The sequence below is a fragment of the Ursus arctos genome, unplaced genomic scaffold, assembly GCF_023065955.2.
Source record: "Ursus arctos isolate Adak ecotype North America unplaced genomic scaffold, UrsArc2.0 scaffold_1, whole genome shotgun sequence".
NCBI classification, from domain to species: domain Eukaryota; kingdom Metazoa; phylum Chordata; class Mammalia; order Carnivora; family Ursidae; genus Ursus; species Ursus arctos.
In genome coordinates, this window is record NW_026622763.1 from 36,682,445 (window position 1) to 36,701,839 (window position 19,395).

Genomic DNA, 19,395 nt, shown 5'->3' on the forward strand with positions numbered 1-19,395 from the left:
ACTCTGTCCTATGGCCCAACTGCCCCATTACTTCTCTCTCTCCTCCTCCTTCGTGCAGTCTTAATGCAGACTCAGTACTGGAAGATGCTCAAAGGTATATATATTTTTCTTTCAGGAGAATTATAGTAGTATTTACTGTGTTGGCTACTGGTAACATATCTAATTTAGTAGCACAACTGAAATGAATTCTGATGTCTACATTGTCCTTCATCTATATTACCTCTCACAATTGGTACGCAGCCATGGAGGCAGTCTTGTCATTCATTGGTGTTGTCAAGAAGAATACATGTGTATGTATATTCCTACCTTCTAGAAGACTATAATCAAAGCTAAGATCAACATGGCCATTAGCTATTTTCCCTCCCACTCCCAAAAAGACTCATGATTCTACCAGATACATGTGATTCAGACAAAACTGAAGATTTAGGCATACATTCTTCATCAGTTGGTTAGACTATACTGGTATTTCTCGATATTTGTAACAAAACTTCTGGAAAGACACTGATAAATTCTACTTCTCTATTCTGACTGGCAGCCATGGAATTGTGCTGCTTGATCTCCCTTCAAGAAGAATTTGCCCTTCTGCTGGGGGAAGTGTGTTTAGCTGATGGTGCACAGCTATGGCACCTTTCCAAAACTGATATAGCATTCAGCAGAAGTCATGTCTTTCTGAGTGTAGCCCCCAGCCAATGACAGCTCAGTAGGCCCATTAGGACAGCGCCATCCCTCCCCAATACGGTACTTTTCCAATGGGTGACCTTTGCCCTGGAGCTCCCCATTGGGTTGGCCAAGACTTTATCAAATTGGCACCATAGTCAGAGCATCACTCTACTCAATTCTGCCCCCTCCAGCCTTCCTTTCATTGGTGTCCGATAAGCACCAAGGTATGGACTCTTTCTGCCTCGTCCTGTTCCTTCCCTTTTATCTTTTGTGGATGTTGCCCCCTAAGAAAACTTTTGCTTTCCTAGCTTTGTCTCCGTATCTGCTTCCGAGATAAACTGTATTGACACAATCTGTCAATCTTTTTTAACATTTAAAAATAAAAGTTCAAAATTCACATTTTTATTTTCCAATCTTGGAAAATAATCAATCTTTTCTGTGTATACCAACATAAAATTAGAGTGAAAAATCTATGCTACCAATTCCAAAATGGTACTGGTTGTATTTTTTCTTCCAGTATTTTAATCCATGTTTGTAAGATTCTATAAAATGAGTACAAATTATTTCTCCTCCTACAAATCTTGTCATTAAAAATAAATCTGCAGATTTCTAAAATAAAGTCATTTGGACTGAGGTAATTTAATGCTCCACAAAAATGTAAGTGATACCAATTTAGTAGGTTTGGAAAATTCACGTTAGCTAGAGCAGTATTTCCTAAAAAGAATTGTTTCTCTGAATGTTAACAGCAATCCTCTTCAGGCTCTTGCCACATTGTATTATTTATTGTTGTTGTTGTTAATATTTTTGTTGGCATGGTGTTGTCCTAATTTCTGACCTGTACAACCCTTGGCATGGTGCTAGGCACATGGTTTGTGCATGTTGCGTATTGAACTAAGCAACATTCTTGTACATATTTTGATATCTGGGACCTCACTGATGTTCTCGGAGAAGAGATCCTTAGAAATAGCACTTTAACTGACATGGATAAGGACAGGAATTTATTATTTTTCTTCGATGCCCTGCCAACAAACCCTTGGGGCTGACAAAACAATATTTATTTATTTATTTATTTATTTATTTATTTATTTATTTATTTATTTAACAGATGTTGAGTTCTGGAAGGCTCTTTTAAAAGCCCTTCTTCTTTCATAAACCAGAGTACTCCCATGTACAGGTTGGAGTAAAGAGAGGGTTTAAATCAGGAAAACTTTGTTAAATAAATGGCTTCCAAGTGACAATGGTGTTTTGCCTTTCTCTGAATCCTCAGGCAGAGGCCAGGGTTTGGAGCCAAGATTAAGGGCTAGATGAGTCATCCGCCATGGTATGGCACTGCCTCTCTATTCCCAAGTCTGCGCAATCAAATCTCCAACTGATTTCTCCTTTTCATTTTTTTCCTCCTCTTTTTGGCAAGAGAGAAAATAACTTCAGTATTCTTTTTTTAGGAGGGTTAAAAAAAAAAAGTAACACCATTCTATTGCCAAAAATTGCATATAGAATTTCAAAGGGTGACCTCTTCCCAGATATAGAAGAACTTATGGTGGCAATGGAATGTGTCACCTTTTGAAGCATAAGCACTTCAGATCCCCAGGCCTGCCCATGTCTTCATTGTACTTTGGAGAATGACAGGATTAGGAGTAAAGGGATATTAAATATAATGTCATTTTCACCTGAGAGTAATTAACATTTCTGGCCACGCAGACTATCATATGGTGGGAGTCGCTGTGGCAATAAGTGAGGGACGAGAAGAAGGATCCGGGTACACGGAGATGTTCAAAGCCTTGCTTTTTTCACAGTTGGCCGATTAAGTCATTTTTAGAATTTGGACTTCTCAGGGGCAGAGGTGTTTTTTTTTTTTTTCTTTTACATTAAATATACTCTTCCCTACACTGTTCAGTTACATAATAGGGTGAGTGCCTATGCAAAGTCATGCCTTTTTAGTATTAAGACACAGAATCATATCCTTCGTTTTTGAAGTTCTAGTTATTGTTGATACTACTAATTCTGGACACAGCAAATAAGATATTGCCAGAAATACTTTCCGAATAAATATAGCCTTGATTCCCCTTCCCTGACCTGCAACGCCCCCCCCCCCCAAGAACTGTATGGTAATCTGTTTATAATCCACCACCTTATCTTTAAATGTGAGACTCCGAATGATTGTGTATTCTGTAGTTATATTTTCCAGATTTTTCTGGCCTTTTGGGCTTGGCTGAAATTGTGTGCCTCTCCTTCCTTTGACCCAATCTGTTTACAGTGTTTCTACTTCAGTTCATCAGACGGCACCTGATTAGGTGGCCTTCTGTCATCTCTTCCCCACACATCCTGCCTGGCCTCAGCACAGTGGGGCTGGCTATTCTCCAGAACGTCATCATGGAAGCAGCTGTCTTGACAGGGGAACATGAGTTTGGTTCATCTTTAAACATTTCCAAGGAGTTGGACACAATGTCACAAATAGGTCAAAGGCTCAGTCACATTTAAAGTGGGACATGATGACATCCCGAGAAATATGTAACTTATCAGGCAGTACTGTTCCTCTAAGAGAATGAGGACCTTGAAAATAGGCAGACATGTTTTGAAATCCTTACTCTACCATCTTTCTAGCTATGTAAATACTAACTATAAAGTTCCAAGCACGTTGTCTGACACATTAAAGTAGGTTAAACACATTGTAGTTTTCTCTAAAATTTTAGTAATTATTTACCATGAGCAAGGAAAAATGGGAGATCCAGAGTACCGGGTAGTATCAAAATATTAAGAGGTGGGTAGTCAGGGTGCTTGCCATTTTATCGGGGAAATCTTGGTGAATTTTGAGGTCAAATACAGAGTAGAGAGAAGGAAAGAAAAGAAAGAAAGAAAGAAAGAAAGAAAGAAAGGGAGGAAGGAAGGAAGAAAGAAAGAGAAAGAAAGAAAGAAAGGCCATATTGCAAATCTAGGGGAGTGAAAATTCAGGGAAGAGGTAGATTACTATTAGGGGCAAAATAAAGTAAAGCCTCACGGAGGGGGTGGCACTTGAAATAAAAGCTAAAGAAATTCTTCCCTTCCCTGCACACTAGTGATGGTGATTTGGACTTTGCAGGGATAGAAAAAAGGGTATTTATGTGACAAGAAAGAAGGTGAGCAAATGAAGTTAATGTAGAGTATGTTTGGGAAACTGCTAAGAGTCAAAGTTGCCTGGAGCAGAGCCCACACTAAAGGGAAGGTGGGAGATGATTTCGGAAAGATAGATTAGGCCATGTTTTGGAGGCCCTTTGATCTCAACCCATATAAGAAGCATGGCAGAGTGGAAGGAAACCCTGGCTGTGGAGCAGGAATCCTACTCTCCTTTCTAGGCACCTGGTAAGGGATAGAGGAGCACCCAGTGTCTGGAGATGCATTGTTCTGGGTTCAAATCCAAAGGTTTCCCCTTACCAACTCTGTGCCATTGAGCAACTTTATTTTCTCTTTCCAGCTTCGAGTTACTTCTTTGTTAAGTGAGAGGATTAGACTAGATCATGTCTTTCAAAGTATAAAGTTATTTGTTTTTAAATTCAGTTGTTGGAAAAACAGCAAAGGTTTTTTCATAGAAAAGTGTTTTTTGAAAAGTGGGAATGCATAAAAGTTTGGAAATGAAATAATCAAATGAAATAATCAGAGAACTCTTTGGTTTCCATTCCACTGCTAAGCCTATATGATTCTAAGGATATAAACCTAGTAATACTGTCTAGGACAGTTTGAAGGAGTGAAAGACTGAGGACAAGAAAATCATTTGACTTGGGGCTTAAAGTCAAATGTGGATTTGAAGAAAGCAGCATTTTTTAAACAGAGAGAGGAAATCATGAGAGATATTGAAGCAGTACAATCAAAAGGATTTGTCGGCTCATTGAATATCAGTTCCAAAGCAAACAAGCACAGAAAATATTGCTTTAAAAAAATTGACACCTTCTTTTATATTAAATCGTATAATTGATTTAGTGATGACTTTTAATTCTGTATTACTCAGAGAGAGTTTCAGTGTATACGGAGTTTCTAGTGATACAGATTGGTACATTTGTTATAGAGTGGTATATTTGTTGTTGATCCAACAAATATTTATGGTGGTCCGAGGATGTGACTGGTAGTATCCCAGGGGTTGGGGACGTAGGTAGCTGTGAACAAGACAGACAAAGGTTTTGCTCCTGTAGAGTGTACATGCCAAGACTGTGATGGATGGGGGGAGAGAAACAATGAACAAATGAAGAAAACAGCAGCTAACAAAATAAAATGAAGATGAACTGAGCTGTGTGATGGGGGTACCTGGGAGGTAGCCAAGGCCTCGCTGAGGAGGATGCTTTCAGGTTGAGAGCTGACTGAAGGAGCCAACATGGAACAGCAGGGCAAGAACACTCCCGGAAAAGGGAACGGATGAGGCAAAGGCACAACGATGGGGCCTATGCCTCTGTGGGCTTCAGGAACTGAAGGAAGCCAGCCTGGCAAGGGCAGGGGGAGTTAGGGGGAGAGTAGTCAGAAATGAGAAGGGAATATATGTGTTAGTAACAGCACGGAGCCAACCCCCCAACACTCATTCCTAAATCTCTTGGCCTTGGTGCAACTTTACAGCCCAGTATATAACATCCTTCACAACAGAAACAGTTAATAAAACCAACATTGGGAAAATGTTAAAACTCCGTTTTTCCAGAGCAGAAGATTGGGGCTCAAAGATGTTTAGCTACTTGCTCAAGGTCACAGAGTTTGTAAATGGCAAGGCCAGGACTCAAATCAGGTCTTATGACTGCAGACCCACGGCAGTTTGCACTTCCCACAGTGTCACTTTCCCTTCTTATGTAATCCTAAAGAATAACAGAGTTACTGACCTCTTATCAGAGAGCCTGCCTGCAGGAGAACACTCTGTAACTCAGGATAGATGACAAATGACAGTGAAAGACCAAATGACAGTGTGAGTTCTGTACTTATGGCTGCCAAGGTGCAAGGCTTACCTGCACAAGGGTTTAGGGCTAGAGAGGTAGAAGGGAGTACCTATTGGCAGAGAACTAGTAGAATGATTATGTACTAATTTTTATTTGTATGGGAGTCTTACAGCAGCCCTTTGCTTTTATAACACCACGATTTGATGATTCTCCAACAAAATTAATTTCATGTATCTGAACTAAATGGAATATGCCATAAGATACAATGGCATTTTAAAATGAACATGAAATGTAGTAAATAAGCTGGTATTTACACATGGGCACTATATTAACTATTTCTGCACTTTGCCCCTCCATTAAGTTAACTGCCAGGCCCTGGGTCATTAAAATCCAGCTTTCTTCCGTCCTTTACAGCCACACATTAACTGTGGACATTCTGAGCATTTCTAATAGAGCCCTTTTCAGAGAGGATTGTGAATTTTCCTATTAGTGTCTCCCCTCCCTTCCTTTCCCATCCTAGGGCCCCCTCTGCTACTTGCAACTCTGAGTTCTGAACATGCTCACCGTGGAGCCAGTTGGTTTCTCTGTTTATGGTGCATCTCCGGATCCACGCATCGGTTTAAGGAAAGCCCTAGTTACAGAGCCGTATTGTTACGTCTTTCAGAGGGCAGCATTTGCTGCTTGCTGGGGGCTTTCTGACTTGCGGCAGGGGGGCGAGGAAGGAGAGTTGGCTGGCCTTGGGGAGCGGATATAGAGTTGCTCCTCATTGGAGGGGTTCGCTTTTTCCTGAGCTGTCAGACACTGCGGGCTCAACTGAGGCGCGGAGGTGCAATTCAGGCTGGTGGAACAGCGGGGGAAGGCAGGGACAGGCGGGGCTAGCGCGGCTCTGCAGCTGATCACACGCACCAGCGCATACACCACTCTCCCGCCGCCCCTGCTCGCGCCTTGCATCTTACCGGGAGCCACCGAGGCGCGGACAGGGAGTGGGGGACCGAGGAGGGAAGAGGCAAAGGTAGGCACCGTGAAGCAGAAGAAAGGCTGAAGCGGCGCTGGTATTTAACCTGAAAGTCTGACCGGCAGCTCGAGGCTCGAACCCCTCACAGCAGCACCGCTGTCGCCTGCTGAGAGAGAGAGCACGGCGCCAAGGAACCCTCAAGTCCCGCGCCCAAGTCAGTCCGTGCGGGCGCTCCAGGATCCTCCCGGTGGGGGCAGCGTGGTGCCCTCAGGGAGGTGCGGAGCTTGGGGGACCTGCATTGGTGCCCACCGTGGTACACCAGGAAAAGTGGGGGGTGAGGAAAACAGCCTTGAGCGCGGAGTGCGAGGCCAGGCTGCCGCTGCCGCCCGCTGCGCCGTCTCCTGCCCTCTCCCGGTGGGTGAGTGCTCGGGTTTCGCGCACCGCCGCGTCTCCGCTGCGCGCGGGGGCGGCCTGGGGTCCTGTGAGAGTCGGCCGGAGGGCCCTGGGGGCGCCCGCGGAAACTCTGCGGCCCGCGGACGCCAGGCGGGCGCGTCTCCGGAGTCCGACGCGGGGGACTCTGAGCCCGGAGGGCGTGGGTGGGGGGTGTTGCACCAGTGCCCGGCAGACATGCCTCTGGGCGGGATTTTGGCCAAAAGATAGGAGGCGGGAGTGCCTGGGGGAGCCGGGAGCTGTTCCGGGGGGGCGGGCGATCGGGGAGCGGCGGGGAGGGGGGAGGGTCTGGTCCGAGCAGGTAGCGCAGTTTCGGCAGCCTGGCGAGTTGGCAGGTGGGGTGGGACTCGCCTGTCAACTCATTAATTTTAAAAGTCAGTTTGGGAGTGCTGCGGCGTAGTCAGGAGGGCTGTGGCGAGGCGAGAGGTGGCCCGGGATGCCGAAGGTGGGGGAAGAAGAGACAAGCTTCGAAAAGCTTGGAGGCAAAATTGCGCTTGGGTTCCTGGTCCTTGCATCCCTCCTGCCTTGAGTGAGGGAGAACACTTTTTTGTTTTAAGACTCAGCTTGGAGAGAAAGCCCCCGTCCCAGGGGAGGAGAGGAGTCCGCAAGGGGCAGAGACCGCAGCTACCTGCCGGGTGCGTCCCCCACCCCAGGCGCGCACGCTTTTGTCCCCCCTCTCTCCCCCGCCCCCACCTCCTTATTGGTGCTGGTTTGCAGCGCTCGGCCCCTGCGCCTCCGCTTCGCGTTTTGAATCTGGCTCGCCCCTCCGTATTATGTCTGCACTCCGAAGGAAATTTGGGGACGATTACCAGGTAGTGACCACCTCGTCCAGCGGCTCGGGCTTGCAGCCCCAGGGGCCGGGCCAGGGCCCGCAGCAGCAGCTTGTGCCCAAGAAGAAGCGGCAGCGGTTCGTGGACAAGAACGGCCGGTGCAATGTACAGCACGGCAACCTGGGCAGCGAGACGAGCCGCTACCTCTCGGACCTCTTCACCACCCTGGTGGACCTCAAGTGGCGCTGGAACCTCTTCATCTTCATCCTCACCTACACCGTGGCCTGGCTCTTCATGGCGTCCATGTGGTGGGTGATCGCCTACACTCGGGGCGACCTGAACAAAGCCCACGTCGGCAACTACACGCCCTGCGTGGCCAATGTTTATAACTTCCCCTCCGCCTTCCTCTTCTTCATTGAGACCGAGGCTACCATCGGCTATGGCTACCGCTACATCACCGACAAGTGCCCCGAGGGCATCATCCTCTTCCTCTTCCAGTCCATCCTCGGCTCCATCGTGGACGCCTTCCTCATCGGCTGCATGTTCATCAAGATGTCCCAGCCCAAGAAGCGCGCGGAGACCCTGATGTTTAGCGAGCACGCGGTGATCTCCATGAGGGATGGAAAACTCACGCTCATGTTCCGGGTGGGCAACCTGCGCAACAGCCACATGGTCTCCGCGCAGATCCGCTGCAAGCTGCTCAAAGTAAGTGTTACCCGCCCCTTCCCCACCTGGCTGCCGCCAACCCCCCACGGCGGAAAATAGCTCACCTGAGAACTATCCCCGGGCTTTTAGTCTAACCTATCTCACAGGTAAACCTTCCTGAGGGCGCGGGGGTGGGGGTGGGGGGGTGGCGTGGAGGATTGGGCAATGAGAGTACAGCTGAGGGTTCTGTCCCTTTTCCACTCACTCTCGTGCTCTTATTTATATTAATAATTCGAATGTGCTTGTATCACTTTCTGACTGGTAACACTTAACGGAGTGGGATTGGCTCCTGGAGCCTTGAGGTAGGGTGCCTTGGTCTCCCTGCCCTTGCTGCTTTGCTCTTTGAACAAGAGTTTCTGATTTGTTGTCAATACACTACTCCACTACTCTTGAGGTACTAAAACTGAGCAGCTTTTATTTTGAAGAAATAGGTGCTGAACTTGCCTTAACTTTCACTTAGGTCTTTTCTTTACTTTTTCTCTATTTCTTTTTTTCCTCCTAACGGTATTAGCAGGTGGATTGTTTCTTTAGACTCAATAACATTAACTGTATGGTCATCTTTTTAACAAGCGCAGTGACCTGAAAAGCAATTAATAATGTGGAAGAAACAACACCTGGTTCTTTTAAATTTTTAGTTTTGCTAAATGTTTTCCTAGAGAAGTATTCTGGAAAGCTTGAGTGCTTTTTCTGTAGAGCCTCTTATTAATTTTATTCTTAATTGCCAGTTTCTATGAAGCCTTTGTCAATTACAGATTTCACTTGAAGCTTTTCAGCATCCATTAAAGAAGATTGCTTCTTACCATCAGCAGTGTAAATGCTAAGACAGATTACACATGGAATGGTTATTAAAGCAAGGTCCATCTAGTCCTTAAAGGGCACCACTACAAAAATTAACCCACCCTAATCATTCACCCAGTTGGAGCCTGGGAATGAGAAATAAAGAGCTCAGTTCTCTATGTGTCATTTACAACTCAACTTTTTTTTTTTTCAACTTTTTGAGGCATTTGCCATAGGTAGTTTTCAAATGTTCATAAATTGAAAAGAATGACCTCAAATAATCTTAAAAATTTATCTGAGATTGCATAGAGAACCATAGCCAGGTTCAGAACATAGCATTAATAAAATGAAAATCTGATGAATATTTAAGTTGAGATTTTGCCTTTGAAATTTCAATTCCACTCTGCAAGTATATTGTCTTACTCAGCCTCAACTTATGTTGTAGTTAAAAGGGCTTTTAAAAAGTTTGGCTCTTCTGTCACTTTCATTATTTATTTGTAAGATTTTACTCTAATTACTCTTCATCATGTCGCTCAGTAAAGTGTTAGAATTAGCATAGTTCAGTTGTCCTGTCACTCCACATCATACACTATAGACAGTAAAGAAACACTAACTTCTGTAGCGCTTTGTGGGAATTTTTCAACTTAATTTTGATGTGCATGTTCATTTAGATAACTATGAATAAATACTTTAAGATCATGCTCTTCATAATTAATTTCAATGAGCTGCACACTGGCTTTTATTTAACTTAGCATATTGTGTTATTGGCCACTATATGCACTAAGTGAGTTGTTTGGATTAGGCTAAGCGGTTGTGTTGGAGACATGTTTATTGCATTGGTGTTAGTTGTATGTGCCTGTTTCTATGAATAGATCAAGATATATAATCTCTCTCTTTATGTCAGGCCTCTGTGGAGGATGGGAACACCTCGTTACTATAGTGCAAACATCTCTGTCAAGGAACTCATGTTTATGTGTCACTTCGAGATTCTTACTGAAGAATAGTTTACCATATTGATTGGATATTGGAAATTTAAAATTAGGCTTTAAAGGTCATTTATTGCTGTTCTCTATTTTTTCAAATATATAAAGTCATTTATTAATACAAGTATCTTTTGAGGCAACATACTTTAGATGTTTCTAGACTCTATTAAATTGCGTTTTAACAAAACCAGAATAATTGCAATTAATCTACATACCAGTTTTTTGTTTATGTGTGTGTGTATTTTGTTTTGTTTTGTTTTGTTTTTTTACAAAGGAACAATGAATCTGAAGTATCCAGGGTAGCAGCGTTCAGGACACTGATAATGATTTTGATGCAAAGGCCATGTACCACGTATACCGCAAGGAGTGTCCTGATTAAAAACAATAAAAGATTTACGGTGTTGACAGATTTGGAGCAGGGTGCTATATTAACACAAGGTGATAAAACAACATCTAATTAAAATGATATATATATAATATTCTTGTAAAATTCTTTACTTTTGATTTGTTAGAAGAGGTCAGTGGTAGGAGTAAAAACAATTGACATGTGGTGTCAATTTATATTTAAACAAAATTGTGGTGAGCTGATGTCCTGCTGTCTGTGAAGTGACAGGGTTGGTCAGTGGCTGCCCTTCCGCAGGCCAGTTAGTGGTGTTTGTTTGAGTTGATTTTTCCTGTAGCCATAGTAATTAGAATGAATTCTCATAGCTCTTGTCATTTCCTTAGACTTCATTAAAAAGGAGTCCTGTTTTATTAGGGAACTAATAACATTCAGCAAAATTAGAGGGGAGACGTGCCTTTAATAAGCTACTTTCATGTTCTCTTAGGGACTGAGACTGAAGTGACCTAAAACAGCCAACTATATTTTGAAAGGGGAGCTGTACCATAATCTTAAAGTAATAAGTGGAATGTGTTGGTATCAGTCTTATGCAGTCTTCTTGTTAAATATTATTACACATATTTAGCTCCCTCTTTTAACCTCTGTTTGACATTTTAAATATGATTGGTGTAGTTTTAATTTAGAGAAATATTTGGAATTTTATGGCAACAAAAACATAATCTTCAATGATAATAATTATAGTCTGTTCTTCCTATTATCTAATTTAATTTCATTTATATTTTTCTGTTGTTTTCTTATTTTTTGAATAAAAGCTTGTTTATCAGTATTAGTGTAAGAGTTCTATTTAATGATTATGAAGTACTTTCTTTTCTTGGGAAAACAGTAAGAACATGGATATGGCTTTCTTATCCTTGCTACTATGAATTTTCATGCATATTTCTTTTGAATTCTCTAAGTTTTGATAAAAGTTTTTTTAATAACTTCTCTGCCTTATTTTTAATTATGTTATTGAGTTATATGAAAGCAAAACATTTTTTTAAGGAATCTCTACAGCCAACATGGGGCTTGAACTCAGGATCCTGAGATCAAGAGTCACATGCTCCTGAGCCAACCACATACCCCCGTGTGAAGGCAAATTTTATTTCAACTCTATTCCTGTCTTTCAAGCTTGCAAATACTGAAATTAATTTTGATATTCAAGTATAGATCTTCCAACTTTATGCCACCATAAAGTGGTCGGTCTTTTTTCTGCTCAGAAATAAAAAATTAAAGAATATAATTGGAAGTTATTCTCTGAAATTTATAATTTGATAATAAATATAGCTACAGAAAACTCTTTTAAAATGAATATTTTTTCTCTTTTCCTCTTTTCATCCCCATATTGATGTTTTATTTGGATTTTCAATTTATTTTAGTTAGCTCCTTTTTTAAATTCTAGATTATAGGAACTCATGAATAGCATGGTCATGTTAAGTTAATGTATCATCTAGCTGAAAGTTTTAATAAAAATGCCTGAGACTTGAGGCTAGTGGCTCAAACTCTGGACCTTGTAATTTAGTGGCGGGTTTAAAGGATTTGGAAATCTCACTTACTCCTTTCTATAAATCTAACAGGAATGGTTGATGGCCCTAGATATACATCTTGTTAGAGAAGATTCAAATAATCATTCTTGATACATTGTTCAAGAATTTAGAAGCTCGTTATCTAGAAGCCATGATGTATCTATATAGGCACCCAGGTAAACTATTATTTACTTACATAAAATAAATTTAAAATCAATTATTGTTGGATCCATATTTTGAAAGATAGAAGTAAGGGTAAATTTTTCTCATGGAAGTATAATTGCACTTCTTCGTATTGTTACTCGTTACAAATAGTTATCTTTCTTTCGTAGGAGTGCAGCTTTGTAACCCTTAACTTCCACTTATTGAAAGGTAATGGTGTGCAGTCACCTTTTGATGTACCATAGATATTCTTTTCGTATTCACATCTTTTATTTTCTCTTTATACGGATACTCATTTTGGATGCTAGCTGGTGTCCCCATATGAATGTGAGCAAATGCAGGTGCAATAAAAAACAAAATTAGTGTTTTTGAAACCAATAAGCTTTTCATCCTCTTCATATATCCTAACCTTTTGTTAATTTTTTAACCACAGTGAGTTCTGGACCACATGATTCCTGATTTTTTTCATATATTTATTTGTTTGTCTTCATTTCATACTATGCGCTGAAATGCAGTTAGGCGTTTGATGCTATGACTTTATTTTGTATGACTGACGCTTTTCACCAATTGGTCTTGGCCAATTTAATTTTGATCTTGAGATAATGAGTTACCTCCTTTAAAAAAATTAAATCCATAAATGGATACCTAATAAACACCTGTTCTCAGTATCATACAAGCTGTCGGTAAAAATATTCAAGGAGCCTAAGACCGAGTTCCCCAGAACTCTTGGGGCTAGCTCCTGTAATGTTTGGTGATTTTTTCAGGTGGATTCCTTACGTCTTTAAAGAGAAAGCACAGTTCCTACTTAGTCTAGCTTTGGGTAGGTACAGAAGTGTTTTTAAAAATAGAATTCTCATTCTTTTAAAAAATAGTAATTGTGTGTGTGTGTGTGTGTGTGTGTGTGTGTGTGTGTGTTTTAATATGGTTCCTGAAAAATACAGGATGGCTTGTGCCCAGGGGAATACAGGGTGAACAGAAATAAGGGACATAAAGACCCACAAATAAACAGCAGTAGGTAAGAACAAATGATAAAGAGAAGTAGGAAAAAAGCATTTGATGGATTTTTGAGGGTGTTTGGCGAGTAGGAGGAAAATGTGCACGTAGGGTTACAAATCCTGTCCATAGTTATTATAAATTCCATAAAAGGCCCTCAAGGAATTATAAAGCTGTTCTTTCATTTGAATAGTATAAAAGCCTCACATAATTTATTACAAGATAAATTGCATTCCATTCTGTAAGGTACTTTCTTTTTATAAAAATAAACATTTTTATGGGATGATTATCTTAGCATTAAATTTTGTATTTGGGACTTGATGTTGGTCATATATTTTCTAGCTAGTATTGATGGAATTTCAAGTTTATGGAGTCCAAAGAAATGTACAATTTAATTACAGACAGCCCAGATAAAATTCTAGGGCCATACTCTCCTCTATCTGACTTGAATTTTGGTCTGAGTCCCAAAACCATTGCCAGAACTGCTTCGAGTCTCAGGGCTTGTTTGTTCCTTATTCTAGAACCTGCTTTTGGCTTATTTCCTAATTTTAGCTTGCAGATAGCACTCCAGCCTCACTTCATTTGTGATTTTCTTTGTGACTTCGGCAAATATTCAACACACACACACACACACACACACACACACACAGACACATACACACACACTGGACATTTACAGAGGAGAAATGAAATTACAGATAAATGCAAAATGGTGGGAAGTGGGTGGCAAGAAGGGCTTGCCCTCTCCATCTTAGTTTCCTTTCCTGTCCTTTCCTTTCCTGACCACTGGCCCTCAGCACCCTTTTCCAGCGGACACTAGTGTGAGGTTGTGGGGCACAGGACAAGCCTTAAAGTGTGATAGAGGAACATCCCATGAATCAGATGGTAGTGATTAAATGTTCTTTTCAAAATTCCCCTAGCCTCCCTCCGAGCTAGGAAAGAGCACAATGGTTATAATTAGAACACTGTTATAGGTTAGGGAGATGGGAGAAAGGCTGCAAAGACATTGATTATATTGGTGGAATGTGTTCTGTGGACAACTGGTCACAAATCTCACAGAAGGAGGATATGCCAGGGCTGTTCTAAATGTGCATCCAGAGGGTGTGTGTGTGTGTGTGTGTGTGTGTGTGTGTGTTTGGGGGTGTGTGTGTGTTTCTTTGGGCATGTACTCAGTAGTCTTTCATCTGTAATATGAAAGCTATTTATCTATAAAGTCCATGACATTGATAATCCCTTGCAGGCATCTGTGACTTTTGAATCTTTTTCCACCTTTAGTCAGAATTTGTAATTGATTATCTGGTAGGCCTCTTTTAGACTTTAAGGGAGTTCAAAGTCATTTGATATTAGTTACTTCTTTGAAATCAGTACATGTGACTCTAAGATGAGGCATAAGCCTCAAGTTTTACATATATCCACATTTCCATATAATTAAAATGTGTATAATTTAAATACTACTTTTAAATAGCAATATTTTTTATAATGAAGAAAAACTTAGAAATTATTGCTACATTCTAAAATGTACAAAACCATTTTAAAAATCCATAATGTTCTACTTATAATTTTTTATACAGTAAATTTAGATAAACTTTAAGCCTTAGATTTTTAAAATTTTTTTCTTATCTCCCAGAAATTGCTATAATGCTGCCAACCGGAAAGGTCCTTATTTCCCTCCCCAAATCCATACAATTGAAAATAAAATCATCTGGAAGCCATTCTCAGGTCCTAGTGTATTTAAATTGTGTGCTAAATTTTTGAGAATTACCAATTTTCCACAAACTCTTCTGTTTTTGTGCCTCTTTCTCACTTTCTTATTCATTCAGTCATTTTATGATTTTAAATGATTATTTCATCAAATAAAGTCAACCTTAGTCATCAGATTTTTAGAAATTTTAATAATTTAGCATCAACCTTAATCTATAGCAATTATTTGGAATTATCTTGATCTTGACAATATCTATTTATACATTTTTATCTAGGAAATGATCATGATTCTGCATTCCTTTAGGAGTAAGAGGTGTATAGAGCTAAAGGAGATCACGCAGACCATCAGCAGACTGCTCTATTAATGAAGGATTTCTTCGTATATCATAATTCTTAAGGTGACATAATAAAGAAAGGTTAGCTTGATTTTTATCTGTAGTTTTTCTGCTTGTTATCCGAATTCCTGGGTGAAATACGGTAATTGATAGCTAAATAAGAAAACGAGAAACTGATGGAGTATCAGTGCTATTGATTGATCACATGCTTAAGGTAGAGGTCACACTTTAATTTTATGAAGGCCCATATATAACTCCTTTCTTTCTGTCTTTCCTTTTCATTACATGTGTAGATCACAGTCCCTTGAACAGTTCTCTCACTCCACTCTCAAGTTGAGAGACTTAAAACTAACATAGGGGTTTTTTCCCCTTTTGTTCCAGAAGAATCTCTAGAATTGCAACAGAATTAAAAAAGTATAGATTAGAATTCCTTGTAAGCCTGTAGTAAAATGTGTATGCTTCTGAAGATGTACTTGGTAAGCATCTGCAGGTTTTGGGAACATCGTGAGTATTTGGCTGAGCACTGATAAGATAACCTTGCTCTATCCAGGAGCTCAGACTTCAGGCAATTCCAGTACTCCGAGCACCTGCCACACTCAAACCACACCCTTCACTCCTCTAAATAGAAAAGCTTTCTGTTTACTTCACAGTGATTACTATGCTTCCCAGTCCCAGAAGCAAACAAAAATCAGGGAGGTAAGCGTATTGATAGTTGAAATATTTGTTGGCCTACCATGAAGAAGAAGACCCAGAAGATAAAATTGTGGATATCTGTAGTGTCTCAGAATCATTTAAAGGAAGGTTAAATTATATGGCACCCACTGGAAAACAATTTTCAATGAATATGCAGGGAATTTTACTTATCTGAAAAATATGTAAGCATGGGAAACGTTTTTCAAAGTAATGAAAGCGTTACTTTCCTCATAGTGTCATGTAATAGGTACAGTTGTCAGCTTTGTTTCTGCTAAGACTTGGATAGGATAGAAAGCATTTTGGGGAGGAGGAACATAGGTATAATTTTGAATATACGGAACACATTTTTAAAATCAGAAGATATACAGAGTCTGAATGGAACAGATTCATACATATTTGAGTCTAAATTACCTATATATGAGTTAATTGCTTTGCTAAAAATGAAACATTTCTTATTCTAGGTTGTCATTCTCCTGATAGCTTGTTTCTAGGCCACTTCTCTTCATGGTTTGTTGAAGGATCAGGAGATATAAAAGTTAATAGATTACAGCCTTTTAGAATGAGGAACAGGTATAAATAGCAGATACATAAAAAAGGAAGATTAATTTTGGTTTTGATGTGTATATATAAAAATTAGAAAAATACATCTTTTGGGGGGAAAATTATTTTAAAATAAATGGGAAATTGAGTTTTATGGAATTATTTTTATGGACATTTTCATTTAGTACAGAGAAAGCAGACCTTAGAATAATTAGTGAAATGACCCAAATTCTGTTCACTGATTATAAACATCAGAATACCACCTTGTGTTTATATAGCACCTGTTTCTTACTAGGTGAGAGAACAATGACACAGGGTTTTTGTTCTTATTTGTTTTTGTTTTGTTTTTGGCTTTTATTTTGTAGTATCAATCAATAGTTGTTATACAGTTTTCTAGTTGGAAGGATGCTGGTCTCATCCGTATTTTACCAATTTGAGAATAAGTTAGAAATATAGGGAACTTTTACTGGCTCCGAAATGTCTAGTTTTCTCCAACATTGGTTGTTAGAGCTACTGTTTTTATTTTTGGACCATCAGTTTTTCCATGGAATTTTTTTTTCTTGTCACTAATCATTGTTTCCTCCTCCTCCTCCTCTTCCTCTCCCTCCTCCTCCTCCTTTTCTTCCTCTTTTTCTTCTTATTCTTCTTTAGTCAACTACACACAAGGCATAGAAGAAAAATAGTCTCAACATTTTCATTGGATTTTTTTCTACACGAATAAAATTCCTGAGTATCACTAATTACAAAGTAGTCTGCCTGATTGACTGATCAGCTGTCGAGACCCTGCAGTTGCTGCCCTCACAGTTTACCACTAACTTGGTTCAGTTTTGCCACAGAGGACAGCTTACTAAACCATATTTCTCAGTGTTTTCAGACTCCTTTACTCCACTTAAAAAGCCAAAGTATTTCTTGGAACCCTTACCTTACCAAAAAGCAAGGGTTTTGTCTTTAAACTATCACTTCATTGGGCAGACCAGTGTTACAGATTCAGTTTTGATTATTAAATGAGCTTTGCAGATTCTGTTAAATATACTGGATTCTTCCAAGCCCCATTTGACCAGCAGCAAGCTCCCACCCCTGCAGATTTTTCTCTATGCAACTATTTAACTCTTATTTTACCAGTATCATCATTAAAATCAAACAAATATTTGCTTATAGATGATCCTTATAAGGAACAGATATGGAAAATAAAATAAGAATGAATAGAAAAGAAAGAAGTTAACTTTCATGGTTTGCTAATTGTTCATAGTAATTTTTAGGTAATCATTCAGAGTTTTAGCACGTAAGCAATTTAATTAAGTTTTATAATGATTTATGCTGATACCGAATACCCCTACCTTACAAAAGTTTTAGGAAGTTTAGGAAATATTTACCCAATATAGATTTTTAACTGCATTTTGGTTAAAAAACTTCAATTTAGCACAATTTTTACACTATGTTTTAAAATTCATAAAATAAATAGAGAGCTAAATAACTTCAATGCAGTTTATTATTGGGAGTTTGAAAGCCATCAGCTAACAGCTTATGCCCTTTTTTGTGTGTATAATGTGAACTGTTGTGTATATAACATAATAGGATATCATCTTCATTTTTATATTAAAGTTTATATCTATCTGTGACCTTTCAGAAGTCCTAGAAAAATTATTGGTTTGCTCTGTAACGATGCAGTAAATCTTTTCTGAAATTATGATCAACCTTTTTCAGCATTAACCAACTCCCTAAGAATTGCCTACTTATTTGCTTTGTGAGGAAAACAAATCCGGCATGCAATGAGTTATCCTGAAGTGATTTATGTCAAGCAGTAGCACATGTACACTCAGTTCCACAGTTTGTGCTAACAGCCATTGTTGGACCAGGCATTTCTCCAAAGCTCATGAGTTAGGGAATGATAATTATAGTAAGTCGTATATTATAAATAATGCATGTATGTTCCCCATGAGCTATGTGGGATTTCGGCCCGTTTGCTAGAACATAGCTGCATAATGATTTGTTTGGATTTTGTTGCAGATGATTGATAGTGCAGAATGTTGGCAATGATGTAAATTACTGTTGGGCTGCCTTGAAAATTTCAGTGCAAGTGGTGATTTCTTCTCTTTTTCTGTGTGCTTGTCTAGTCTCGGCAGACACCTGAGGGTGAGTTCCTTCCCCTTGACCAACTTGAACTGGATGTAGGTTTTAGTACAGGGGCAGATCAACTTTTTCTTGTTTCCCCCCTCACAATTTGCCACGTGATCGATGCCAAAAGCCCCTTTTATGACCTATCGCAGCGAAGCATGCAAACTGAACAGTTCGAGATTGTCGTCATCCTAGAAGGCATTGTGGAAACAACTGGTGAGTAAAAACATAGATATGTCCTCAAGTTTCTTTATTCTATAATAACATTATATTACATGCACAATAGCTGTCATGAATTGGTCGAAATGTCTCAGTTCACAATATTGACAGGAATGACTTATTTCTTTGTGACATTAAGTTGATAACACTTTGAAAATGAAGATGACTGTTGTGATAATTGCATATGTAATGTTAACTCAGGAATACAGCAAAAAAAAAAAAAAAAAAAGGAAACTGAAATGACTCCTAGAAATGATTATGATATTCTAGTCTAATTGCAAAGTTGGATTTCCTATAATCATAATTTTTTAAAAAGATTTAAGGTTAAAATAAATTCAGGGTAATTAGTGAGCTGCCTAAACCAGCATGCATACATATTCTTGCCTTGGGGATGGTGGTTCGGGGTGTCATTGGTAGAGCTTTGATACACTGCTATGTGCAACCTCAGTGGAAAATTCCCTGTGCGTGCCTGTGCTAAAGCAGCATTTTAATTTCAAAGTGGGTCAGTAGATTTCCTCAGCTGAACCTTGACCAAAAAAAATTTTTTAAAGA

The 19,395-nt window shown here is 39.7% G+C and overlaps 1 protein-coding gene across 4 annotated transcripts in view; it reads left to right on the forward strand.

The window, feature by feature from the left end:
- The first annotated feature begins 7,254 nt into the window (after positions 1–7,254).
- KCNJ3 (potassium inwardly rectifying channel subfamily J member 3) overlaps positions 7,255–19,395 on the forward strand; it is a 148,839-nt gene continuing 136,698 nt past the window's right edge. For 2 of the 4 annotated variants that reach the window (XM_026492774.4, XM_057317837.1), the window contains exons 1-2: positions 7,255–8,423; positions 18,624–18,840. In XM_026492774.4, the coding sequence (XP_026348559.1) occupies positions 7,722–8,423; positions 18,624–18,840 (919 nt within the window). In that variant the 5' untranslated portion in view covers positions 7,255–7,721. The remainder of the gene's footprint in view (positions 8,424–18,623; positions 18,841–19,395) is intronic. The other 2 variants (XM_044381567.3, XM_057317838.1) reach the window with 2 other exon arrangements.